The sequence below is a fragment of the Phalacrocorax aristotelis genome, chromosome 11, assembly GCF_949628215.1.
Source record: "Phalacrocorax aristotelis chromosome 11, bGulAri2.1, whole genome shotgun sequence".
Lineage (NCBI taxonomy): Eukaryota > Metazoa > Chordata > Aves > Suliformes > Phalacrocoracidae > Phalacrocorax > Phalacrocorax aristotelis.
The window spans coordinates 23975792-24003042 of NC_134286.1; the positions used below are offsets into that span (position 1 = coordinate 23975792).

Consider the following 27251-nt stretch of genomic DNA (forward strand, 5'->3'; position numbering starts at 1 on the left):
AGCTTTCTAATTTTGGACAAAAACAAAAGACCCAGAGCTCTGCAGTTACATGGTTTTCTGCTCTTCTAGATGACATTCTGTGGTCCTACAAATCTTCAAGATCATCTAAACATTAACACCTGAAGCCAGCCACCGGAGACTTCTGCAAGCCATGGTAGCATACCTGCGTATTTTCCCTGCAGAGAACACTGCTGCCCCATATACTTCTGAAGAACTATAAGAAACAGCTTGCCAGCATAGGGACTGAGGCTTCAACTGCAAGCTTACGAAGCTGACTTAATTTGCTACTTAATAGGAAGCAAATAGAAAAGAATGCTAAACAGGCATAATACGATCACAGCGCGCCATGCCAGGAATGTAATGTGCTGCTGCAGTCCACGCAAGCCATGGGCAAGAGTCCTGCTGAAAGCCCCTGTGCACCAGAATTACAATAACCAAGTCATGCCATCAAAGGGGGATGCACTCACACCGGCTGTGACATTGCCAGGAGAAATAAAACAGCAACCTGAACACGTACAGCTGGAGCTTTCGGAGCCCCACGTAGACACTGGAAAGAGGCAGCTGTTACAGAAATACCATAAAACTCAAAGCAAGACTCCTACCCAACAGTCACAGAACAGGTCTCAACCAACGTTGCAGCAGAGGATGGGGTCACCCTAAGCTCCCTGTAGAGGGGGGACAACAGTCACCCTCCCAGCCAACAGCACTCTGCACAGAGCTTAGAGTACAATTCCTCTCACCTCGGAACACTTCCAACCAGCCCACGCTTGGTCACAGACACCACGCCACTGCCGGTGGCGACAACTCGCCATCCACTACAGAGCAAGGCACAACTGGCCAGCTCGGAGTTGCTGCCTCGGGGAGAAATGAATCCCACACCTGCAGTGGGGCACCTCAGAACAGCAAAGCTGCTGCAGGACAGACCTGCTGTGACGCGTGACGTGGAGCTGAACAGCCACAGACTTCTGCTCGGTGCGAACAACGGGAGGACACGACGCGGCTAATACTGTTCCAACAGCTCACCAAAAAACACAAAGCACAATCCTCGGGACAAGAAATACACATGGCAAAACCGACAAAGAATTGCCCTGGGTGTCATGATCTTTGATAAAGAAGCAAAGCTGAACAGAATATTTTGGACCACATTGCAATGTCTTGCATTTCATCAATTAACTTTTGTGTTCAAAATAGGCTCGAAACTGCTGGGAATATCACCAGCAGGGCCAAAGCTCTCTTGAATAAAGCAAAACTGCTCAAGAGTCCAGATCAGAACAGAGAGGTGAGTGGAGACTCACGGGGAAACCTAACCATTCCCTTCTCTGGAAGCAAATCACAGAGTATTTCTCACTGAAGTGATCTCTGGTGATCATCCAGCCCAAGCCCCCTCCTGCTCAGGCAGTGGCAGCTCAGGGCACTGTCCAGCTGGGCCCTGAGTATCTCCAAGGCCAGAGACTACAGCACCTCTCTGGGAGCCCATTCCAGGCCTTGACCACTCTCACAGCAAGCAAAATATCCTCGTGTTGAGTTGAATTCCCTGTATTTTGATGCGTGCGCTTTGACCTTTCATTGGGCACCACTAAGACTCTGACTTCATCTTCTTTACTCTTTCCCATCAATGCGTATTTGAACACACTCTGCACTGACCCCAAGGCTTCTCTTCTCCTGGTTAAAGAAGCCCAGCTCGCTCAGACTCCCCTCACTGTCAGATCCTCCAATCCCTTCATCACATTAATTACCCTTCATCGGGCTCCCCCTGGAACATCCATGACACTCTGGTCCTGGGGAGCCCAGAGCTGGAGACAGCACCCTAGGCATGACCTCACCGGTGCTGGGGGAAGGATCCCCTCCCTGGACCCGCCAGCAACGCTCAGCCTAAGGCAGCCCAGGACGCTGCCGACCCCCTTTGCCGCAAGGGTACAATTTGGCTCGTGTTCAGCTTGATGTTGACCAGGACACTCAAGATGTTTTCCACAGAGCTGCTTTCCAGCAGTCTGTCCCCAGCGCGTGCTGGTGCACAGGGTCATTCCTCCCCAAGCTGGGGGACTCTCATCATAGGAACTGCCTAAGGATGACAGTAATGTAAGTTAAAGTTCAGTGGCGTGGTTTTTGGAGGAAGTCAGGTGAAGTCCAGTGTGAGATCAACAACTGCCTGAAGGATGAGGATGTGTTCAGCTCAGCATTACTCCAGCAAACTCATTTCTAACTACCAACATGCACTACCTGTGAGAGACACAGGCTAAATCCAGCAAAAGCATCGTAAAGACAACCAGAGACACTCCTGGGAGAACAGACCGTGGATTTGCACCAGCCACTTCATTAATATCCCACTTCCAAAAAAATGTATTATTTATGGGCTCTCCATTAAACGTAATCAGATATGCTCTCTAACAGATGCAACACATGAGCCCCAGGCGTGAATGCAGCAACATTTTTTTGTGCTGGTACAAATTCACGGTGTCAGATTAATGCTCAAAGGTGACCACACAGGGCGTGATTAAGGCACCAGTCCCAGGAATCCAGGTCCAGGCTCACTGTCTCATCAAGCCATCACGTAGTTCATCCTATTTGAGAAACCACACCAAGATCAGCAAAGAGGTCAGAGTTAAAACCCTCGTTTTGCTCCCTCTGGAGGATTCGGTTTTGTTTTTAACCTCAAGCCCCATAACAACAGTCATGTCTTACAGAGCAATCCTAAAACGGCCACAGCAGTACAACGAAGGGACAAGAGTATGAATAAAACTGAAAATTATTATATTTCCCTCAGATTTCTGCAACAAGTGATTGACTTTCCTCTAGCCTTTTTTCCAATTGATACCTCACGGGCCATCGATGCACTTTGAGGCAGCGCTGAGTCCTTTGAGCAAGGATTCCTTCCTGTGAATCCCTGCATTAGGACGGAATATTTAGAGAGCTAAAATGCAATTGCTTCAAATCAAGCTTCGTGTCCGAAAACATTACCAAACTGCATGAAGAAAGGAAGAAAGTTTGCACCCCTGCTGGGAAGCTTCATTCCAATTTGAAGTCTTTTTTCTTCCAAGTCAATTACTTCTCGACGCAAGAACTGGTTTCAAGCTACCCTTCTGATTTGATAAGCTTCCCCAGAGTGCCTAAACCTTTTCAAAAGGTAGAAATAGGCCTTTCTTGCTTTTAAAGCTAACCCTCTGCATTTACAATTTCATTATGGCATGCAGAGCACATGGTACAAATGCTCTGGAAGAGAATTCTGCTGTTGGCCTTATAGAGCCTCAGACTAGAATTCCACAAGTTGGAAATATTCAGAAGTTACAGAAAATGGAAGTTGATGAGATCGTGAAATGCAACATATTCTTCTTTGCAGGCACAGGCTGGGAACTGAGTAGCTCCTTCACAAGCCATAAACAAAAACTAACATATTTTCTGGGTAGTGTTGTCTAGAAACAGCACTGGAGAGGATGCAGTTATTCTTAGTCCCACTCACACAAGGGGTCCTGGCAGCTCCTCCAACAAGGACTTCAGGATCGCAAGACCTACTTCCACAGGCACTTTGCCCCGTCTTCCTCCAGACTCTGTGAGCTGAGGAAGCCAGGAGCTACTGCTTCCTGTGACGGTCTGTGACCTCTGTGACCTTCCTGTGACCTCTGTGACGGTCACAGAGTCGCCTTCATCTGCAGAAACTCTCATTTATTTAACAACCCGCGCCCAGGCCTCTGCGAGGGTGGTTATGGCGAGCAGTAAGAGTCCCTGTGCGCAGCCGCCTGTCCCGAGAGCCTGCCCACAGCCAGGAGCAAGGTACTCGTCAGCCACCAGCTGGAAGGCTCTGGGTGGAGGCACCCATGCGACTCGGCACAGCCAGACCTGTCCTTGCCTGCAGGTCACCAGGGCCCCCCCAAGACGGGACGAGCCCCCATCCCCAGGCAGGTTATGGCACACTCAATACGGAGAAGCAAAACGTCTTGGGAAAGCTTTGCTCTCACTTCCCCAAGACGGAGAAAGAGTAGATGACCCACGAAAGAAAGGGTAGTACTGAAAGCAGGCAATGGAAGCGGTACAAATAGCGGGCACCTTGATCGCTGCAATCTTGCAGCACGGAGTTTGCTCCAAGAATTCAGCCAAGCCGGAGTGAAGATTTCCAAAGCGCTTTAGAGTAAGAAACCCCTTGTTATGTCAGATTTCCCACCCTAATATTGGTAAATGCCACGGACAGCAGCCACCTTCAGAACCGATTGTCTCTCTTCCATCATTTCTGCGAACAGCGGTTCAGCTGGAGCTCCAGCCACATCCCACTGGATACAAAGCACAGGCAGAGAAGGCGGCTGCAGAAAAACTTCTCTCCTGGGCACAGAGCAGGATAAGAGCTGATAGAACCAGCCAGTACGGCTGTGAGGCACGAGCACGAGCACTTTTCCTTCACTTCAACCTTAACAAAGCATCCTTGGCTATTTTGAGCTGGTCTCAAGGGACCAGGGAGGGAGGGACCACCGGCACAGGAGCAAGCCTCAGGGTTTTACTCAGCTTTACTGAGGCTCTGTGAAGAGCCAGCCATGAAAGGCAGAAATCAGCAGATTTCTGCATTTGCAGTGAAGGGCTACGCAGAAGGTAAGGGGAGGGGGAGAAAAATTATGGCTCTCAGTGAGGGTCAGACCAGCGTCAGCATTTCTAGACAGCCATACACGGCACAGGCGTTAGCGTGCCCTTCACCTCCAAGCACACCCAGTATGCGTCTCCAGGGATATTTCAGAAGAGGGAATTTTTAGGGCCAAGGTATCAGAATGTGCCATAATGCAGCAACTAAAAATTTAATAAATAAATACATCAACCTGGACTAGAATATTCCTCACTAGAAAAAAATGGATCAGGGAAAACAGTGAAGATGCTTAAAGATGAGCAGAAACGACTACCAGCAAGTCCTCTCACACAGCAGCAGCAGGTTGCCGTGGGTGGTCTTCGCCTCTGGAAACAGATGCTGAGTTGCGCCTTAGGGGAAGACGCACGGCAGCCGCCCGCTGTCCTGAGCGGCATGAACAAAGCACAGCCCCACCGGTCCCTTCGGGTAGGTGTCGATTCGGGTCTGTGCTGACGCTATATATGGCTGCAGCTTTCACAGCACGCGTTTAGAAAGGGCCTGGAAGAGACAGGAAAGATCTCAATGTTCCAGGCATAAATCATGGGAAGTGTCTACCCTCACCAGGTGCCGTGCCAGACTCTGGACAGGACTTCATTTTCCAACCACTAGGTAACTGCTAACCTGGCCATTTGCCTTAATGACACAGTGAAAAAAAAGAAATTAGGAACAGCCAAAAACACGAACTGAAAAGCACTGTTTCACAGACCATTTCTATTCCCAAGAGCCAAACAAGCTTGCCATGCTCCTACCCACAACGCGGATTTGCACAGCTCAATTGTGCGGGAAAACAGCACCCAACAGAGCTTCCACTTCAACATTTTTGCAAAATCTTCCCTGCTGCGTTTATTAATGTTCAATCAAGTGACAAAGGAGCTCCTGCCCACAAGCCTAGCACTGCTCGAGGCGCACAAACCGGTTCACCCAGGGCCAGGCGAGGGAACCGCATGCTCTGGCAGCGCCCTCGCACTGCTGCTGGTCAGACACTCGAATGGTTTTCTTGATGTCCAACTAGTTCATAAAAAGCAGGTACACAAATCTGTCCCCAGTAACTCAGAGAAAAAGAAAAAAGCTAGTAACAGACCTCTGACACTTTCACACGCCTAAAAGCATTTTAATGAACACATTAAAAAGCCTGGGTCAATTATGCCCACTCTTCAAACTTCTCTCTTAGCCAGCATCAAGAGGAACCTAAGCAATGGGCTGACACAGGCTTTGCTATAAATACGGATTTACCTTTTGCCAACATTGGCAAATATATGAAATAAGCATTGCTCAGCCTGAACAGGGGGCCCTCTTCTTTTCTGCCTGTTTAGAAATGCAATTTAGAAATAAACTGGATTCCAGGATACAATCTGCCATCTGATTGCACACTGCTTGTTTTCAGCTCTAAAGAGACACACTTCAGAAGAAACCGAGTACAGAGCATCTGCAGCAACCAGTTAGAGAACACAGAGAAAGCAGCAAAGAAGGGAAAGGAGAGAAGATACAGAGGCTTTCAAGTTACATTTCGATACCAACCATTTGCTTTCCAAGACTAGTTCCCAGGTTCAAAAACTATTATTGGGCTTGTGCACCCTTTTCTGCTGTATTCCTGGCTTAAGCGTCACAGTTAGAGATTTATAATCACCAGCTTGATCCAGAAGCTGCCTGGGCACACTGATGAGACCAGCAGACTTTCAATAGTTACTTCTGTCAGCTCCACACAATCCTTCCTGCTAACACCACTAACAAGGCATTATCGGAGAAAGGTGCTTTCAAGAAAAGCGCACAAGACGTACTTTACCTGCGTACTGCAGGAGAAACATGGCGAGATGCTGATCATATTGCAGTATTTCAGCCAGTTTTCCTGCCTCTCCCAGCTTGTTTACTTGTTTAAAAGATGGAGTCCAGGGCTGAGCTCCCACGCCTAGCGCGGCTCCGTGCAAGCCTCCGAGCACGAACAGAAAGTTGGGTCCTAATGACACTAAAACCACCAGCGCGCTGCCCCGCGGGCGGGCGGCCACAGCCCCGGCATCGGGAGCGCAGGCTGGGACTGGAGCTGGCAAACGGCGGCTGCATGTGTCACCATCCATCTCCAGTGACTGACACCGATAGGCGGATTCTAGGACGTGGGGGACAGAGGTGGACGAGCAGGTGGAGAAGTGATTAGCAGCAAGTACATCTGAATTTGCAAGGGATTTCATACATCAATGCTTTTAAGTGCTGGCACGCAGTTAAATAAACCCTGCTTGCATGCCTGCGATTAGTTGCCTTTGCACAGAAAGATTAAGTTCTGGTAATCCTCGACGGTAAGAGGCACACCGCTCACTTGCTTTGATCCTGGAAGCTTGTACTCAAAAGAAATATTAACTTCAGACAAGCTAATTATTCTGGCAGGACACCATTTAAGAAAAAAAAAAAAAAAGAAAAAAAAGAAGAAAGAGACACAAAGAGTCCCTTTCTTCTTTGACCCTGAAAACACAGCATTCAGCAATACCAAAGGGATATCTGCAGTGTTTTCATGCGAATGGCATATTCTCACAAATACGTATCCACAGCAGCAAAAACACTGAGCCTTGATCAAGTCGTGTATAAGCTGTGCCATTTGCTCACCGTTGTAACCCAAAACAAAGGAAAAAAATTCTTTAGCAGCGTGCGTACGCACCTCTGTGGGTACGCTGGCACAGACCCAGGCGCTCGGCCGCCGTTGCCTCCCCACCGGCAGTCCTCAGCAGTCCTCACCACCCACCCCAGCCATCACACCAAACCACTAAATATTCCACGGAGTGTTTTTAGGACACTAACAGGGCTCTCAAACCGCCTTCCCTCTTGACCCAATGCCTAAAATAGTTTTGGGCTACAACTGGGGCTCACAGCTCGTCCTCTATTGCCCGGGGTGCGGAGCAGGCGGCTGCGGGCTCAGAGGGGATGTGCCGGGCCCCAGGCAGCTCACTGCTCACACCCCTCCCCATCCTGCCAACCTCACTTGCAGCATGCCTGGGAAGCAATACCTGCCGCTTCGTAACAAATGCTTGAAAGCTCACGTTTTCAGAAATATATTTTTGAAAGGCTAGAAGAGGAAACCTGCCAGGCAAAGGGACGCAGGATGAACCATACAGACCTACTTGGGTGGGGATAAAAGGAAGAAGAAAGAAAGAGAAGAAAAAAAGAGGGAAGTCCTAAAGAAAACTCCAGCAGAGGCATCACTCAGGATCACTGGAAAATCCTAGTGCAAAAACCTGGACCAAGGGGCGATGAGAGGCTTGCAGAGGGGCAGCACCAGCACGAGGACCAACGGCTCCGTCTTGGCCACGAGCAGAGCAGCTGGATGCAGTGGGAAAGCGCCGCTTTGGGACAGACACGTTGGCACTGGAAGAATGTCAGCAGAAAAGTGGGGGATTAGGGGAGAAATCTCACACCATCTTTGGAAGGTGCACAGAATGCCTCTCCAGCAACACCTTATCTTTGAAATCACTGGGAGATTGAACTTCACCCCTTCTACGAGCTCAAGTCACCCATACCAAAAACATGACCTTAAACTAAGAAACCTGACCTTACAGTGGCTCAGACAGAGCTTTCAACAACTTAACACAAGGGGCTTTTTAATTAGATGTTACAAAAACCCTCAAACAAAACAGGAACAGAAAAACCAACCAGTCAGCTTCCAGAGCGGGAAGGAGGTAAAAGGCTAGAGTAAGAAGGAAAGCAAGTTTGCTGGACAAACTCCTACCCCAGGCTGCCCTAGCATTTTACCCATCCTCTCACAGCTCTGCTGCAATGCTCTGCAGGCCAGAAAAATATGGTGTCTAATTATTGTAGCTGTGCAAGTGAAGCACGGGGGAGCTGGACAGCATGTGGACTAATGAGTAATCCGCCCAAGGGCTAACACGTTTGGGTAACGAACACACGGCACTAAGGAACAAAAGCATTTCTACACAGCATGATCCAAACGTAGGTTGCTGTTAACAGCTGGACCTCGCACACACACCCAAAATATGAGCAAAATAATTAAGATGGTAAGAAACACATATAGAAGCTTTAGTGTAATGCTTAAGGAACCACAGAAATGTGCGCATGCGAGTATATATGAATCGTAGCCAAAGGATCTTTATGGAGCAGGGCTGTGGGAGAGTCACAGCCCACTGGTAGCTGTGGTTACTGGTGTGAGCGTGCCCAAACCTACCCGCACGTCCTACGTACAACCTGGCTGCAGCAGAACGGATCCAGCGCAAGCTGAGTCCCACGGCCGGGCCTGCCTGGTGCTCAGAGAAGAGGGAACACAACCAGTCACACCCAGGGGTGAAGCTGCTCTGCCACCTTTATGCCCCGCCTTTGGAAACCTACCACTTTGGGGCGTCAGAATCACAGAATCCCAGGGTGGCAGGGGCTGGAAGGGACCTCTGGAGCTCATCCCGTCCCACCCCTGCTTGAGCAGGGACACCCAGAGCAGGGGCACAGGGCCGCATCCAGGTGGGGGGTGAATATCTCCAGGGAAGGGACCCCACAGCCTCTCTGGGCAGCCTGTGCCCCTGCTCTGGCACCCGCACAGGGAAGGGGTTTGTCCTCATGTTCAGGGGGAACTTCCCGTGTTCCAGCTTGTGCCTGTTGCCCCTTGGCCTGGTGTTGGGCACCACTGAAAAGAGCCCGGCCCCATCCCCCTGACACCCACCCTTCAGATATTTATAGGCATTGATGAGACCCCCCTCAGCCTTCCCTTCTCCAGGCTGAACAAGCCCAGGTCTCTCAGCCGAAAGGGAGATGTCAGCTCACGAGGGAGATGCTCCAGCCCCTGATCACCTCCGTAGCTCTCCGCTGGGCTTGCTCCAGCAGCTCCCTCTCCTTCTCGAACTGGGGGGCCCACACCTGGGCGCAGCCCCCCAGATGCGGCCTGCGTACGGTCCGTTCGACCCTTTGCTGAAATGCGGCTCATTTCCCCTCCCTCCTGTAGTACCACGTCGCGACATTTCAGTGACCGCTGAACCCGACGGGCAGCCTGGAGGCTTCCCACCCGAAATAAACCGCTCAAAACAGCCGCGGGGCCGCCCGGGCGCGGAGCCTTAAGGGCAGCAGGGCCCTTGGCGCTGGGTGCGCCGCTCAAAGGCGCCCCGCCGCTCGCGAGCCGTGCGGGCCGCACCGGGGGAACCGGCCGGGGAGGGCCGGCACCCCGCTGCAGCGCTCCGGGCCGAAACCGCAGCCGCCGCTCCGCTCCCCACAACCCGCCCGCCCTGGGGCGGCTCCCCCCCGCTCCCGGCCCCGCACTCACCGCCCGCTCCCGCACCCGGCCGCGGCCCTCAGCGCACACCCGGTACGGCCCACCGGCCCCTCCTCGGCCGCCCATTGGCTGCCGCCTCGCTAAGGGGCGGGGCGCTGCGCGCACAGCACGATGGGATGCTGGAAGACTTCGCCGGCGGCGGGCGCGCAGCGGCAGCGGGGGTCTCCCCGTCCCGGTCCTCCCGCTCCCGCGGTAGAGGAGCCGGTGCCGGCGCCGGCCCCCCCCACCCCGGGGCGGCAGCAGCAGCACCCCCCGGCTGCAGCCCCGACCTCCCCCGGGCCCTCAGGAACAGAGAACAGGCTGCCAGAAATGCACTTTATTGGGCTGAAGGGCAGCAAGCAGGGAAAGCGCTCCTCATCCTTCCCTCCTCTCCCCTCGGAGCAGTAATAATCCATCCCTCCTCGCCCCGAGGCCTCGGATGCGCCCACGCGTGTCCAGCCGCGCTCCTGCGGCGCCTGGGCGATGGGCGCCCTCGGCACGCGCAGTCACGGCGTGGCGGGGGCACAGGGACGGGAGACGAAAGCAGGCAGGGTCTCACGGGGAACGGCTGCTGGTCCACGCCGTCCCGCCGGGATCTGGGGGTGTCCTGCAGGAATGGAGCCCCAGCTGCTCCAGCCTGTTCCCAGCTGCACCAGCCTGTTCCCAGCAGCACCGTGTCCTGCGCCGCTGGCCGGCCCCGCGGGCAGCGGCAAGAGGCCCAGGTGCAAAGCATCTCTGTTCGCACTGGGTACCCGCCCGCGATGTTCCCCGCGGGAAGCATGTCGGAGGGAGGCAGAGGATGGCTTTGGTGTCATCAGAGGCTCAGCGAGGTCAGCTTTGCCAAGCAGCAGCCGGCGGAGCTCAGGCTTCACCGAGGATAGGCAGCAAACGCATCCTACAGACAGATGATGCGTTGATCCCCAGAACTGAGTCCGACTGGATCCACCCCCGAGGCATCAGTCCGCCCACAGAGCCAGCGCTGCTCTCTGGAGGCCTTCTCTCGGGCTCGGTCCGTGCGGTACGGCTAGGAACGGCACCTGCCCTGCCATGTTTGGTCTCGGGCCTTCCCCAGGCAGAGGTGAAAGCTACGGAGGACCTGTTTGGGTTTGTTTTTAAAAGGCGCTTTTATTTTTGCCTCTGCCTCTAGGATGGGGAAGGACTCAGGACCAAGGCAGGTTCTGGATGCGTATGGGCCTTGAGCCTTCATGTCTACCAGTGGTGCCGACAACAGAGGTGGCAACACTGCTATTTTATGTGTAGCACGCTCATTTTCATTTTCAGATTAGGATACGTTCTTAGCTAAGAAACCTTTCTAAGGGAAATTTTCTTGCCACATTAATTAAATGTACAAGATTTTATGGGAAGCAATTAAATATCGTAGCCTCTGGCAGGGCCGGCAGTCTGGCTGCCGCTGCAGTGTCGCAGGGCGTGCAGAAGTGCTGTGGGCTCCCATGGGAAAAGTCAGCATATAGGGACCCTCGTGGTCCCAAATCCAGCCCTGGTGGGACAAAGCAGCCCCCCTGCATGGGGTTTTGCCTGGCTCCAAGGCAGCCGTTCCTCCTGCTCCTTTGCCACGGGCTCAGCGTTCAGCCAGTTACTCATTAACTCACTTTACAGCCCAAGCCAAACAGCAACAGCAGAGCCTGCGCTGCCCTGCACCTCTCCCAGGAGCGCAGCACCTGGGGCTGCTCCACGCTCGCCCTGCCAGCTCCGGTGCAGATACAGCTGCTGCCAGGGAACAGTGGGAGCCCCTCTGCATCCCCGGTGCCACAGCAGAGCACCCAGAGCCCTCGCCTCTGCCTCGGGTGGGTGCAGCCCGGAGCGGGGGCGACCCTGCCACATCTCTGGCTGCAGGGATGGGTTCAGGGAGCGGCTCAGGCTGCAGGTATAGGACAGCGAGTTTGGTTTAGGAGGGGCAGCGACTCCCAGGAAGGTCACCCAGGTCCCAGCCGCTGCTGCCTGTGCCAAGAGCCAAAGGCGACAGAGCCAACGCTGTGCGAGTGTCCCTGCCCTGGGCGCCTGGGGCTCGTCGGCAGCGCTGGCACTGCAGGCAGAGGGGAGGGCAGGAGCATCCCAGGTCTGGGCAAGGGAAGCCGGGCAGCAATGGGTAAAGGATCTTAGCCTGAGCGAGTGCTGAGGGCTTCATCCCAGGAGACACAAGGCTGCTCTTGCTGAGGCTCTCCAGGCAAAATCTAATGCGTGCCATGCACCCGCAATTTGGGGTGCCTGGGGCTGGTGCGAAACAGGCTGTGCTGTGGCTCTGTGGGGAAGCTGGAATGTGGCCACGCTGATGTCTGGGAATTAGCATCCAGATTAGTCCCACCCCGTCTATGATCTCCACAGCTGGCAGGCCCCAAGTTCATGGTCACGCTGATGCAGGAGATGAGCTGGAAAGCCGGTGCCAGCCGCTCCTTACCGTGTCAGTCCTGGAGCCGCAGGCAGGACACGGTGGGGAGAGACTTGGTGCCTCTGCCAGGGAAACGGCGGCCGTTCCCCAGGTGAAGGAAGACTCTCCTCTTCACGCCTGCAGCCAGCTGGGAGAGCTGCAGCCGCACGTCCTTCTGCCAGCAGGAGTAGAGCAGGGGGTTCAGGAGGGAGTTACACAGTCCCAGCAGCCAGAGGTAGTTCTCAATGACTCTGTAGGGGAAGCACTTGGGACAGACAGTTTGCACGATGCTGGCGATAAAGAACGGCAACCAGGACAGCGTGAAGCACCCGATGAGCATGGCAACGGTGCGCATGGCCTTCATGTCGCTGGTGGTGTGGGATGGGGGGCAGCCCCCTGCCAGCCCTGCGTGCTCCACTTCTCGGATGTGCTGCACGTGCACAGAGGCGATTTTCAGCATGTCACAGTAGAGATAAATGAAGAGAAAGAGCGCTGGGAAGAAGCCGACACAGAAGACCGTGAGCATGTAGGTGGGGTGGAAGACTGCAAAGAAGGAGCACTTCTCATGGGTGGTGATCTTCTGAAAGCCCGGGATGAGGACTGGGAGGAAGCCGATGATGGCAGCGACAAGCCAGAGCCCCACCAAGCGTACCCCAACCCGCAGGCCTGTCACCAGCTGGAAATAGTGGAAAGGCTTCCTGATGGCCAGGTGCCTGTCGCATGCAACGAGAATGAGAGATAGGATAGAGGCAGCAGAAGAGGAGGTGACGAAAGCCATTCGCAGGACACAAAATATCTGGGGAGGATAAAAGGGCTGGGAAAACTCATCTACGACCAGACCCATGACTGTGAAGCCAACCATGGCATCCGCAACGGCGAGGTTAAGGACAAAATAGAGCCCCTTGGAGCCATTCTTCTGGATGAGGCGAAGGAGAGCGATGGCCACCAGCGTGTTGGCAGTGATGATGAGCGAGGCCAGCACAGCGAGGATGGTTCCCAGGACAGAGCCAGCCATGGCTGTCCCCTGTGGGGCACAGCCCAAGGACGGCACGTCCCCAACACGATTCTAGGGCATCCCTCACCTGGGGCTTCTCGGCTGGTACAGCTCAGCAGCCAGGCAGCGGGCAGCAGCGAGCACAGCCCCTCGCTCTCCGGCGGTGCAGCGAAAGCCCTGGGTGTAGTGGTGTCTCTCAGGCTGGGGAGCCGAGCTCTGCTGAGCAGCTGCCTGCCGGAAGGGACCGGTGCACTCACAGCACCCGCTGTGCCCACAGAGGTCCCTCCCCTCCAGCCACGTTTCCAGACAACCCTGGAGCAGGGGAGTGAGCAGCGAGCGCCTGGGCAGGAAGCTGCCACGATGGCACACGGGGTGGTGGACATCCCCCAGCCAAGCACCAAGGACCCAAGCAGAGCCAGCGCCCTGCTTTGACATGGGTGCTGGTAGCAGGGAACAAGCAAAGAGAGTCCCCGACGCCCAGCCCCACTGGTGGGTGTAGGCGGCACAGCTCCTGGGGCTCCTGCGGGGTCACAGCCAGACCCAGGGCAGCCTCTTCCTGCAGGCACCAAGGGAATGACGCTGCTCCCTCGTCAGAGCAGCAGCCGTGAAGGCGACCTGGTTATAACAGGGAAAAGTACTGACAAGGGATGGCTGCTAAAATACAGAGGGAGAAAATGTCTGCCAGCCTGGGAACCCAGCGCATCCTTGGCAGGCGCGGGTGGGAGACCGCGACACCCCTGAAAAGCACAGCTGGGAACCCAGGGTGTCCTCGATATGCCCAAAAAAAGAAAGTGCAATAACCTACAAAGGGGCCTCCTAAGCAAGCAGAAGTCAGCAACAGCTGTTCCAGGAGCTGGTGTCCTCTGCCTGCTCATGGAGCCACGTAAAAGTAACTGGCCACCCACCCAAACAAGCCCCTCTCTCTCTCCGAGAGCTCCCCCTGTGTGCCCTTCTCTGCGCAGTCCCTCGCCCCACCGGGGACACCTGGCTGACTCGGGGCTTCGTGACATGGATCATCTCCAAGGAGAGACTTTAGACATCACGGAGTGACCTCTCGCCTGGGAGCAGTTCGGTGAACTGTACTTTAATACTTTGAAATAGATACACTTGCTACTAACAAAAAAATATTACATACACACACTCTTGCTTTACTAATCATAAGTGTATTTACCTTACTGATAATAACTTGTAAAAAAAGAAATTAACGGAAACAAAGCTTCCACAGCCTTGTGTGTTACAGAATCCTACAAACCCACTGCACGTCCTTTACGCTCCCGCAGGGTGGGCGGCCCTCGGGGGCTGTGACCATGACTGCTCCATCCCTTTAAACAAAGTGCCACAAACCACCTCTCCTGCCTCATGAGCTGGAAAAATCCGAGCTGCCAGGAAACAGGGCAGGCTCAAGCCTTCCTCTGTCAAACAGTAACCTGCGGAGCGCGGGCGGACGGGGGGAGGCGGAGAGCGGGGCCCAGGGCAGGACACGGGCACTGCGGTGGGGGGCAAAGCTGCATCAGATGTACCAGTTGTGGCCCCTCTGGATGGAGCTGCGGCGTGGGGAGGCCCCTTGGGAACACCCTGGGTCAGCATCGCAGGTGGCCACGGGACGGGCTTTGGTGGCCTTACACCTCCTCCTCTTTTGTTTGCTCAGGGAGACATCTGGGGAGCCTTAGCCCTGATGGGGGAGAGGGTCCAAACCCCACAGCTTGAGATCAAGGCAGAGGGGAGGCTAGCCAGAGAGAGGAGTGGCAGATCAGCTGGGGGAAGCACAAGTGCAGCCTGGAGTGCTGCCTCTCCGTGAGCACATCCTTGCCCCGTCCCATACGCAGCGCTGCAGTAGCTCACTGTGACAGGGCAGTCCTGCTCCGCAGGGGCTCCTCCATCCCACCTCACCAGGACTGAGCAGGTACTTCCACAGGCCCATGGCTCAGCAGCAGCAATGCCCACGTTGCGAGGCCACAGCTAGTTCCACAGCCGTCACTGGCAGCAATTTCTCCTTCCCACCGCACCACTTCGTATTTCTACTTCACCATGTCCCTCTGCAGCTCAACACCCCACGATTTCCCAGTTACATCCCAAATTCTTCAAATCATGACCTTTATTACACACCAGCAGCATTTCCCTTTTATCCCACATCAGTCTAGCTGCTTTGATGGCTTTCATAGAGGATGTAATCAAAAGCCTTTTGGAAACCCAGACAGACCACATTAACCCCAGCTTCCTGGTCCACATACTTGCTGGCTCCTTCAGAAACCTCCCAGCAGATCTGAAGTCTGGATTCCTCCTCTTCCTCATCCATCGGCCCTTCCAGCACATCGTAGTCATTTATGTCTCAAGTCTTCATCAGAGTTTCTACCAGTGCAGCAAAGACATCGTGGTCACTGGCTGGTAGCTCTCTGAAAGCAAGCCTCCTTTTGAAGCCCATCCACACTTCTGGCACTTCCCAACCCTAGGAGAACTCTAAATGAGAGGCTACAAGCAAGTGCTTTGGCCTTTTCATCCTCAGGGCCCCCAACAATTTGGGGCGCAGGCCCAGCCTCCTGCTCATGTTCACTGAACGCCCTGTCCTACCACCTGCTCTGTCGGCGTTTCAGCTCGAGACCTACCCCCGAGCCTCCCCGGGAAGTCTCCAGCAGAGAAAGCTCTCTGAGCTCTTCCAAGTAAAACCAGATGAGTTTCAGCTTGTCTACTAAAGGCTTTGCTTTTTTGAGCAGTCCTTTCATTCCTTGATCGCCTGCCAGCCCCAAGGACTCCCTGGAAGGCTTCTCCCTTCTATCTGAAAGAGGACGTGCCCTCAGACTTGCGGTTTTATCTTGGTGAGCAGATGTCTATGGTCCCTCTTTCGGTTTTGACCAGGTTTACTGCCATTTTTATATTTCACTTATCAGGGATATTTCTACTCTCCACATTTGTGTAGGACTTTGTTTTCCAGGGTGCCTTGACGTGGCCACCTCCACGTCCAAGTTAAACCACGTGGACCTTTCTGTGGGTGCATGGGGAAGGTCCCTTCCAGTGTCCGTCTTTGACGGGGTATCTGTTTACCCTCTGGACTGCAGACTCTAACACTCACGCCTGCACTGTCCTCCAGTGCTTGCAATCATTTTTCGGCCACGGAAGGCCGCAAGACGTTAATGGCTGCAGGCAGGAACACAGCCCACGTCGCTGGCAGCGGGGCAGCGCTGGCTGCGGGAGCTCGGGTTCCGCCGCCTCCTGGGGCGGAGCAGGATCTGCCTCAACACGTGCTTGACATAACTAGGTACGCGGTGTGCTCAGCTACACTCTCCCGCGTTACTTGGCATGGCACAGAAAAGGTTAGAAAGAGAAGCGCGTAAACTTGAGCACATAAGACAAACATGTTCAGGGAGCGCTTCCAGGAAGGACATCCTGAGGCAACGACCTCCGTAGGAGGTGCCGATCTCCAGCAGTGCCACCCCCTCGCACGAGCGGTCAGAATCCTGTTTATGGGTTGGGATTTTTGTTTTTAAAACACCTAGCAAAATATTAGTCTTCCACTGAGAGACCCAAAGTGACTTGGCTCTTCCCCCCGTTGGCTGCAAAGGCAAGATGCTTTCGGGACGAAGGGCTTTAGGACCACCTTCAGGAAACAGCCAGCAGGGTGCTCACAGGGGGGTGCTCGCAGCCAGCCATCACCTCACCGTCACACCCGCAGAGATCGCCGCCGCCGTGCACGTACCTGCCGTTACTATTGACAAAGCGAGGCAGGGACACACACGGCAACACCTATGTCAGCCAGTGCAGTCACAGCTCCAATAAGGGGCGTCTCCAAGGGCTGGGACTGCTCAGGCAAGCACCAGGAATATCTCCAAAGCCAGCAAACGGGACGAAGAAGAGGGGAAAGACGAACCTCTCACCAGCACCTTACAGCTGAGAAATGCAAAGAGCAAACCGGCCGTGGGGACGCGCTTCGGTGTTGCTGAGGAGCTCCTCGTAAGAGCCTGAAGAACATGGCCAGCGTGGCAGCTGCAGATACCAAAGAACCGTCAGAGGCTCAGTCCAAAAATTAACAGCAGCAGCAACGTCCCGTGGAGCTGCACAGAAGAAACGGCTCCAGAACTGAAGAAAGCCAGAATGTAACGAATCGTCGTTAAACTACATCTCTCAAATACCACCACATAAGTATTTCTTTACTCTGTAATATTTAGAAACCATCTTCAAGAGTAAAGCCAGGCGAGACACGTGAACCTTTTCCGCTTCCAGTCCACCGCTCCCCATTTCTGGTAGCTTGTAAGTATAGTTTAACTCTGAAAACGATGCTCCCAGCCTACTGAGCTGCGGCCCTGTAGCAATACCTCTGTTCCAGGCATGATTTAAGCCGGAGTCACCTTCCGTATGCACGCAGCTGGTACAGGCAGCTATGCCTTTGCAAAACCGCAGCAAACAATTCTCTCCCGTTTGTCTGGGCTGGATTTTCCTGAACGTCCCTCGTGCGATTTGCACAGAGAGAATCTCAGCTTACAGCACTCCCAGACAGGAAGCGCTGCCGTGTGTCACGGGGGACCTTCATCCAAGCTAAAGCCACCCCATAAGGAGGAAAGGAAGTAGGAACATAAGAGCTGTTTGCTTTTGTAGCCTTACGCATTAAAAAAGAAAAACCAAAAACAAAACAGAAGAGGATGACCAAAGTTCTTGCTTCATGTTCTGCTTAGCACCAGCAATGTTAGAGCCACCATTTCAAAGCAGCAGGATGTCTGAGTTCAGCTTTAAATCACGTTATCTTGCTCTAAAAATGACACAAGCAAAAATATGAGCAATAAGGTGAAGAGACCGAGGTCTTGCAAAACTGACCTAAGAGTGCAACACCACAATTTTCTGACACTAACAGTTAAACTTTGGTTTAGGAACGTTTCCACTGTAATGAATCCTAAAGATTGCTTTTATATATATATATATATATATATTTGGGGAAAAAAAGATATGTATAGTGTGCTGAAAAAATAGCTTCTGTCCTCTCCAAGGGCAGACACACCATCTGCTCTGGAATATACCTGCAGTAAACCTGCACAAACACAAACTCAAGCCATCCGGTCAATAAATAATTTAATGAGGTTATGGTTCCGCGAGAAAACATGACAGCACCCCTTCCCAGCCTCCAGCCTCACCCCGCAGGCATGGCATTAAAACACACACGAGCCAAACAACAAACCACAGCTGCACCAAAAGGCCACTGGAATGCACAGATCTTCACAGAAGATATTGCTTCAGGCCCAGACACTTGCAAACCATTAATATTTGCCTCCACGTGAAAAAACATGCAGCGCCTCTCATATATATATATATATATATATAACTGGCCTCCCAGTTATACTTCAGCCAGATCATGCTCCAGGGACCGTGCATTTGGGGGAGAGGGAGAGCCCAGACCCACATCTACCAACACATCAAAATATGGGGATGGTGAAATGAAGGGGAAGGCTGCGGCAAAGCTCTCCGCTGCAAGTCTTGAAGATGACTCATGAAACAAAGCCAGCTGTCAGAATGGAAGTCGCTTCAGCTGCTCGTATGTGATAAAAAACTGAAGAGAATGTCAAGGAATTGGGCCAAATACACAGGGCAGCTGCACTGGGCCTCCTGACGTGACCAGGCCACGCCTGGCAAGGCGAGGCAGGGAGAACATCAGCACAGTACAGCTGAAGGCCACCGTGGGGAAGCCCCTCTGCCAGGCAGCGTAAACTGAGCTCCACAGGTAGAAGAGAGCCCTGCGGGACAAGAGCTACCTGGAGGGGGAAGAGGCTGGCCCAGAAGAAAACTGGCCCAGGCTTGCCTAGACCACTGAGAAAGAGAGGTGCCTCTAACCCCAGACTGGGACTTTTTTAAAATAAATTGTGCACACAGCTCCAGAGGGCAAGAAGGATCTAGAACGGCAACACAGCCGCGCTGGTTCTGCGGAGGTCAGCACCCGTCTCAGAGCAGCAGAGCGTTCCCCAGGCTTCCCTCATGGAACAGAAGCCGATCCAGAAACCGCAGCACCTCCAAGAGCTCGGGCCAAAGGGGAAGTCTCAGGCCAAGCACTTGAAAGCACTCACTCTGCAGGAAAACACCCATGCTGCTGCACTGGAAGCCCCTGCACTGGCCACCTACAGAGCTGTTAGAAGCAGTGGTCAAACCAGTGGCATTTTTTGGTGCTTGAACCAGCAGCAGCCACATCACAGCTTACATCTATCCAAGCAGGACAGGGTTACCCACAGGGAAGACGAAGAGGTGCCCCATCAAGGCCTCTGCTCTGCACTTCCCGCTACAGCTTGGTTTTCCCCTGCCTGCCCATACCCACGACCTCCCAGCAGCATGCTGAAGGATACAATGATGTTCCAGGGACCGAGCCGAAGCCAGTTGGGCCAGAAACCTTTATAGAGTGCAAAGAAGCCCTCGCTCTTCCATGTCTGGGAGGAGAGAAGAGACAGATCAATTACACGACACACCAGGTCCACGCTCTGCCCATCTCCCTAATGCCACCTGTGATATGACGGATGTTTACAGCTGCTGCAGTAAGCAGACAGGCCAACGGAGACGCAGCTCAGTTGTGTGAAGTGTCACTTACAGCATATGAACCTAATCAAACTGCATCACTGACAAAGTTTTGTCCTGTAAGGTTGGGAGGATGCTCAGGCCGACGGCAACCTCAGGAAAGCAACTCTAGGCCCTCCTCTGGTTTGTCTGAAGCTCCCAAGGGCAAGCATGTTCTGTCGCTGTAGAATCTAACGGCTCCTATCAGCGCCGCGTGGTGCTGGAATCTGGCCAGCCTCCTTACGACAGGGATTTGCCCACCTCTCTCAGCTCCTTACCTTCACAAGGCCATCCAGAGTGCCCTTATAGAGCTCTGTGCTGCCCACTATCGCCCGCTGGTTCATCATCCGTGTCCGCACCACATCCACAGGGTTGGAGGCAATGGCCCCAGCCAGCCCACACGTAAAACTGGAACTATATAGACACCAAAACAGGAGAGAGGAACAGTTTTGAACACGGCCATTCTGGCTCAGACAGGCCTTGACATAAGCACAAACGAGTATTTTTCACTGGATTTTGTAAAAGGCAATAAACATAAGCTGCAGTACCTGTTCCTACCCCGAAAACAGGCAGAGGCAGGACTCATACCACCTCAGGGCCCCCAAGAGCTGGGCGGGGAGACGCTCACCTCTGCCTAATCAACACCCTCGTCAAAGCCCACTGCTGGGTCTCCGCAGGGGCAGCCTGCACTCCAGCAAGTGTCTCCGGGAGCTGTCAAGGTGACACAGACCTGAAGGCAGCCTCTTGGAAGCGCACATCCTTCTCACCAGAGCAAACATTTCTTCGGGGTGGGGAAGGAGGGAGGAAGGCCAAAGGCAGCAAGAGGGAGCATGCAGCTGCTAGTCTCCTCCCTCCATGTATGGTCTAGCGCTTGTCACCTCCAGCCCACAGCAGGCAAACCCAACAGAAGCACTGCACCGCCTCCAGCTAAAGTGTCTGCCAGAAGAATAGGAAAATGTAGGTGAAGAAAGACCTCAGGAGGTCTCTAACCCACCCCGGACTCAGAGCAGGCTGACTTCAAGACTTGGTCAGATTGCTCAGGGTCTTGTCAGCTTTGCAAGTCTCTGTTCATCTCTCCAAGCTCTTGCAGCAGTGGCTGCAAGCTGACAGCGTCTGTACAGACGAGCACCTAGGACGGAAGCAGCTTTCAACTGCTTGCTACAGGCAGTCGCACGCCCAGAACTCCTGCCTTGTTCACAGCAGGGCACAGACACGGAGCAACAGCATTTCTGGCCATCAGCGAGCTGGAATCAAGCTGACACTTCAAATCACCACAGGATTTCTGCCAGGTTCCTTCTCCAGGGAAGTGTCTCTGGGGATACTTCATGGTCTCTGAGCTGCTCCGATTGACACAGCAGATCCCTCAGAAGTACCAAGCCTGTGCTCTGCAGCTCCAAATCCCCTGCTTTATAAACAGTTCTCACCCCAAATCCCACTTGCTCCTCTGCTTCACACACCCCTGCCAAGCCTGGAAGATGCAGCAGCTGCAGCAAATACTCACACAAAGTGGGCAAAGATGGTGTCACCCATCAGGCCGGACAGAATTAAGTGCTTCTTGGTGATGTCGTAGACTGGCAGTTCCACCCCGACCACGATGGCAGCTCTCTGAGCTGTTGGCACAACACCCTATAGAGCACAAACGTGAGTCACAAGCTCAAGCTGCTGCCTGGGGACTGCAGCCAGTACAACATCTCCCCCCAGATTCCTCTCAGGGGCCTTTTGCTGACAATCTACCTTGTATCCTCCTTGCCCTATCTTGCAGCTGTAGCTCTTCAGACAGACCAGCTCACTGTCTCCCAACGTTACTCCAAAGCTAAGGAGGATTCCTCCACCCTGGCAGCATTACCCCAGCTAGATTCTCTCCTCCCAGCCACTAGCACACAGGAATCAGGCAGGAATCCACTCTTCTTCCCCCACTGAACAGCACCCACCAATTTCAATACCAGAAAGGATCCTCCACCGCAAGAGCAGCAGCTGTTTAAGCAGCCAGGTGGGGCTCGGGTCCCCCTTGCTACATAACAGGAGAGAGTCTCCTTTCTTAAGGTTTTTGATTTAGATTTTCATCTATTAAAAGAGCTGCTGCGGGCAGGACATTGACCTGGGAACCGGCCAGACAATTACTGGAACAACTCTGAGCTTAGGCTGGGGGAAGCAGCTACCTTCTGTCTGAGAAATGTCCCAGCAAACCCCTCATCAGGAACCAGATTAAAATATGTGCAAATTTTTATTGGCTCGCAGAACAAGGAGAACATGGCAGCAATGCAGAGCTGGGCCACTGCACAGGAACTGTAACACCATCCAAGTAATTCAGGGAGACCCAAGGTGTCACGAGAGAGCTCCCTGGTCACTGGGATGGGGAGTGACCCTTCGGTGTGGCTGAATTATGAGCCAGCCCATCAGGACAGCCAGCTTTCTCACCACACAAAACCAAAGCAACTGTAAGAAGTGAAAGTACTTTTCAGGTTATGGCTCCTGCTGTCCCCACCCCGCTGGGCTAACGCGGCGCCTGGCAGCCTCTCCTGGGTTCCTGCCTAACCCAATGCCGGCGCAGCCAGCCCAAACATCCCCGTGAGGTGAATGCCAGAACTGGTGAGACTGGTGAGCACAAACGTCTTTGCCTCAACCTGAGGGAAGACTGGAGGGAGGAGGCAGTGGTTGTCCCAGACCAGAGAGCAGTGAGACTACCTTGATCACTGGAATCTACCTCGAGACTGATCTGTCTGTGCACCGTGTCCTGTCTGCAGCACACATCAGCAACTCAGCGGGTTTCATTTCTTTTCTAGTCTCTCTTCCCCTTGTGTCTTTGTCTAGAGAGCAGAAATAATCTCAAAGTAAATATTGTGTCAACACTGGCAGCTGATTAACTCCTCCTCGCCTTCCCACACAGGACACTGCAACAGCTCTCTCTCTGTAAAGGACTTCAGTGTCCATAAGAGGGAAAAATCGGACTCTTGACTGGAAAAAAGCATTGGGATTCTGTAGTTCCCATACCTGACCTCGCAACTCAGCAGACTGCTGGATAACGGAGCGCACAAACCCTTGTAATGGAAGGACAAAGCAAGGGTCTCTAACAAAAGTCAAAGGACCACTGCTAAAATCCAAGCAGTAAGGCTTGAGCACTGGTAACTCATCTGCCTTCAAGCCCGAGAGCGTTGCATCACCAGCTTCCCCAAAAGCCACCACTCTGTCACACTCTGCATACTCAGAGGGCAAGTTTCAAGGGGTCTAACACTGGGTGGGGGGGGCACAGGGCAAATTTGTCCCTTTGGAGCTTCAGACAGCTACTGTACGTCATTAGTGTCTCTCAGGTTACTTGGAAGAATTCCTCTTCCTCCACGCGAGGAGGTGCTCAGCCGCTCACACTCAGAGGGAGGTAACTCGCCCTGCCGACTGCGTGCAGGGTCGCCTCCAGCTGACTCCAGGATACACCGGGCTGAGCACCCTTCCTAAGGCAGGCCATGGAGAGGGCCCAGCCCCCAGTACCAGTCCATTCAAGGGACACTCATGTACTTGAAACTTTACACACACCAGTTTCAGTCCTGGAAACCAGGTCTGCCCAGCCCAGTGCTGACGCTGCCATAGCACAGCCCCAGTCTCCACCACAGACGTGCTTCTGTTTGTCTGGTAACCAGAAGCAGAACTTTGCTACTACTCTTGGCTCACCGCTCGCTGCAAGAGCTGCACCTGGGTGTAGGAAAAGAGCCAAGGCGGCTGTTAGTTCCGCTACTAGTGGGGCTTCCAGGAGCTGGTACTCACCCTCCAGAGGCCTCGGGTACCCTCCTGCTGGTAGATGTCGATGAAGCTGCCAATCATGCCACCCTGGAATAAACTGCCTTGAGCCTGCATTCGAATCTGAAAGAAACTGAGAGTCAGCGGGACAACATCGGTGCCTGCCCAGGAGGGCAGAGACGCCAGCTCAGGGGACCTCCTGGTAGAAGGAACAACGGAATGGCTCGGAGCAGACACTGCCATCCACGTGCCCTCTCCCTGCAACCCGTGCGGCAAACGACGACGCAGGCAAGGAGCAGGGACAGCAACAGTGTGGAAGCACAGTGCAAAAGTCAGACAAGACGGAGATGTGACAGGCAAGGCCGCCCCACTCTGAAAGCAGTCTGAGAAGGCGATCTACACAGGGAGAAGCGTGGGAAAGTTCTCAGGCTCTCTTTTCTCAGAGCAGAGCTACCTGGACCCCTGTAGCCCGCAGTAGGGAATGGAGGGGACCAGGCAGTCCCCGCTGGACCCTGGTCACGCCACGTAACAGGCGGGCCTTGCGGCAGCGTCAGCAAAGCACAGCGCAGTGACCAAAGGGAAAGGAGCCGGAGGTCTGGCAAACAGCTGGCGACCACCCCGCTCACCTCACCCAGCAAAGGTAACACAGCCTCCACCCCTTGCCGTAACACGTTTCATGATCTTTAAGAGCTGCATTTTTAAAAACCTGTTAATTGCTCTGGGCTTCTCTTCCCATTCATAATTAACACAGTGGCTCAGAGAGCACCTCTCTGCAGCTGGGAGAGATGCACCTTCCCTGGAAAGTAGCAGCCTCCACATGTCAAACCACAGCCAGCCAGAAGCTGTCTCTGGCCAGGTAGACTTCTTACCTTCAGCACATCTGTCGGATTGGCAATTGCAGAGGAGATCACCCCTGAAACCACTCCGCAGATTACATTGATTAGCAACGTTTCGTCTGCAATTGAGAAAAGAAAGTCAGGTCCTAAAGGCCGAAAGAGAAGACACACAGATTGTACTGAACAAGCAAGCTCTGGGAAGAGCAGAGAAGCTCAGTTTGCAAATCACGTGGTGAAGCTGCACAAGCAGAGGCTGGCCAGCTACCATCAGCTCACAGCACATCTGTCCCCACATCTGCCAGAGACAGAAAGCACCAGCTGAAACGCTCAGCAACACGCTCTCAGAGAGAAGCGGGTCTTACTGATGACTCTAGCTGATCAGACATGGAAAAGACCGTGATACTTGAAAATTTTGAACAATTATCTGAGATTTCAGTGTCCAGTGATGCATTTCTCATGACGGAGACAAGCCAAGACAGAGGAAGAGAAAGAGGGACAACCCAATGCTTCTCAAGGCAACCTGATACGAATTTGTTTTGATCTGGAGCCCCAGCTGGCCGCACTCAGAATACGCAGCCGCCTTGAGAAAACAGAGAAGAGGCGACCCAGGCAGAGAAAGTTAGATGCAATTAGTTCCGAGGGGCGGGTGGAATAATCCAAGACTTCCAGGCCCAGTATTAGGGTGATGGTTACATTGGGAAAAGGCACAGCCCTTTGCTGGTACTGACCACAGCACTTCCCAGAGGAGACCAGGCCACTGGCTGCCCCAGGCCTGTAGGGAGACAAACATTCAGACAACGGTACTCACAACTGGAAACGCTGCAACAGCAAGCGAGGAGAGACATGCGACCCAGCCGTACAGGCACACAGAACGACGCACGGGCAGGGGTGTTACTGGAGAACAGAGCAGCCTCAGGAAAGAAGCTCTAACATGCTGCAGTTCCCAGTCCTCTTGCTGGCCTGCTGACCGGCCCCGACTGCCCGTCTCACTTCCCGGGTCGGGACAGCATTACGATATTCACTCATGTTGCACCAGGGTTTAAAACCGGGCATGCGGATCTTGGTGCTCCTTCAGTGAACGTGTACTAGGCTTCTGATGCTCCACCCGCCAGGCAGGAGCCGCAGAGGCCCTCGCCACCAGAGGCATACAGGTTGAGAGCATTCACGGTATCCCATCGCTGCGGTTGGGCCAGAGATAAAGAGCTGGACAGCACAATCCCTACCCTGGCGTGCCGTGTTCGGGCACAAGGGCTCAAAGGCTCCAGCTTGAAGACAGGAGACACTCACTACCGAAGCTTTCAATCCACGTACCACATCTGATGTACAGATGGGACGTGATGACACCAGCCAGAAAGAAGAGGCGAGCCTGGGACAGCAATGCCTCTTTTTTGGGCTCTGATGTTGCAAAACAGAGATAAAGGCTGGGGAAAGGACAGACCCGGCCGGAGGGGGAGGTGTTTGGCTAGGAACTGAGGGCAGTGCCAAGCAGGGTGAGATTCACATCTGTACTGAAACCTAGCCTTGCTACTACTGTACAAACAAAGCCACAGCGTGAAGTAACAAGAACTCCGTTTCTGTGGGAGTTTATAGCTGGGAAGGACAGAGAAAGGAATGAGCAAAACCACACAGCACAGAGAGCTCGAGATTTCACACCGCACCTCTGGGGAGGCATGAGGTGCCTGCACGGACACGTTTACTGACACTGACCTTCCATGCGATCTACAAACAGCCGCTTCAAACTCTGGTAAATGCCAATCTTTATAGTGCCATAAGATGCCTGCCTCAGCAACGCAGGGGCGATCCTGAGAGGGGGAACAAAGGAAAGCATTGGCCCCTGCCGGTGCAGTAGTCCTCCTTGCAGGCCCAGCACAAGTTGCTCCCCGTTGGCCCCCAAACTGCGAGGGGCAGAGCTTGGGCCCCACACACCCCGGCCGCGGCTCAGACGCTCCCAAAAAGCACAGCTCTGCCAGGCGCCCAGGATGACAACCCGGGTGCCCGAGAAGCACCTCAGATTGTCCCCCCCGCACCCCCCAGCGCGGGAGGCTGGCACCGACCCAGCCCTTGGCTTTGCCACACAAGTCCGTCGCTCCCCCCCTCGGGAAAACAAGGAGTCTCCAGGCTGCAGCAGCGCCGTTGTCCCTGCCCCCGGCTCTCCCTGCGGGGCTCAGGGCTGGCTGGGAACCCCGGGGGGGCTCGCAGTGGGGTGTGGGCGGGGAGGGGGACCCGGGGAGGGGGACCCGGGGCGGGCGGAGGAGGATCCGGAGCGGGCAGCGGGGTCCCGGGGACAGGTGAAAGAGGAGGACCCGGAGCGGGCGGAGAAGGGGGGGGCCCGGGGGCGGGCAGAGGGGGATCCGGAGCGGGCAGTGGGGTCCCGGGGGCAGGCAGGGCGGGGTCGTCCCGGAAGGGGGGGGGGATCCCGTCCTGCCCGGCGCTTACCCCGAGTAGAGCGCTCGGCCGCCCTCCTCACGGCAGATGCGGAAGAGGGCGTGGAACATGCCGCGGTACCGGACCTCGCGGAAGCGCGCATCGGCGCTCTGGCCCTGCACCTGCAGGCGCGTCTTGGTGAGGTCCACGGGGAAGGTGCCTGCGGGGAGAGCGGCCGTCAGCGCCCCGCCGGCACGGCACGGCACGGCACGGCCCCCCCGCCCCGCCGCCTCACCGAACTCGGCCACGATGGAGGCGAGCCCGCCGTACACGAAGGGTTTCCAGTTCAGCGCGGACATGGCATGGCGGAGCGGGGCCGCCGGCGGCGCACCGGACCGGACGCCTCCCTCGCCGCTGTCAGCCCGCCCGGAAGCGGAAATGCAGACCGTCCCCCGCCGGGCGCGCGAGCGCCCCCTGCCGGCCCGGAGCCGCCCCCGCCCCCCCCCGCCCCCTTTTGGACCCGTCCCAGCCCCTCAGGGGGTGAACACCTCCGCACCCCCCGGCTCCCGCTCCCGCCAACCACCTGGAAC

General features: G+C 54.5%; 3 protein-coding genes across 14 annotated transcripts in view; all 3 read right to left on the reverse strand.

Moving 5' to 3' along the window:
- The window catches only part of ENOX2 (ecto-NOX disulfide-thiol exchanger 2), a 54212-nt gene extending 44294 nt beyond the window's left edge, over positions 1-9918 (reverse strand). For 2 of the 11 annotated variants that reach the window (XM_075106402.1, XM_075106401.1), the window contains exon 1: positions 8766-8833. Coding sequence is in view for 4 of the 11 variants with exons in the window: in XM_075106396.1 (XP_074962497.1) it covers positions 9380-9512 (133 nt within the window). In the remaining 7 variants the exon portion in view is untranslated. Of the gene's footprint in view, positions 1-4877; positions 5102-6386; positions 6592-8765; positions 8834-9379; positions 9788-9845 lie in introns of those variants that run through there. The other 9 variants (XM_075106398.1, XM_075106400.1, XM_075106399.1 and 6 more) reach the window with 9 other exon arrangements.
- Positions 9919-10161: 243 nt separating this feature from the next.
- On the reverse strand, positions 10162-13554 carry GPR119 (G protein-coupled receptor 119). Its single transcript, XM_075106415.1, has one exon. The coding sequence runs from the start codon at positions 13232-13234 to the stop codon at positions 12254-12256; it is 981 nt and encodes a 326-aa protein (XP_074962516.1). The 5' UTR covers positions 13235-13554; the 3' UTR covers positions 10162-12253.
- A 4697-nt stretch (positions 13555-18251) lies between these two features.
- Positions 18252-27100, reverse strand: SLC25A14 (solute carrier family 25 member 14). 2 transcript variants are annotated; one of them, XM_075106417.1, is made up of 9 exons: positions 26957-27100; positions 26734-26881; positions 26005-26099; positions 24331-24416; positions 23489-23584; positions 21234-21358; positions 20011-20146; positions 19528-19608; positions 18252-18743 (listed from the first exon to the last, which is right to left on the reverse strand). In XM_075106417.1, exons 1-9 carry the CDS (start codon positions 27018-27020, stop codon positions 18702-18704), a joined length of 873 nt encoding a protein of 290 aa, XP_074962518.1. In that variant the 5' UTR covers positions 27021-27100; the 3' UTR covers positions 18252-18701. The 2 variants fall into 2 exon arrangements, with proteins under 2 accessions (XP_074962518.1, XP_074962519.1); XM_075106418.1 differs by lacking the exons at positions 18252-18743; positions 19528-19608; positions 20011-20146 and adding an exon at positions 20153-20668.
- Between the last annotated feature and the right edge of the window lie 151 nt (positions 27101-27251).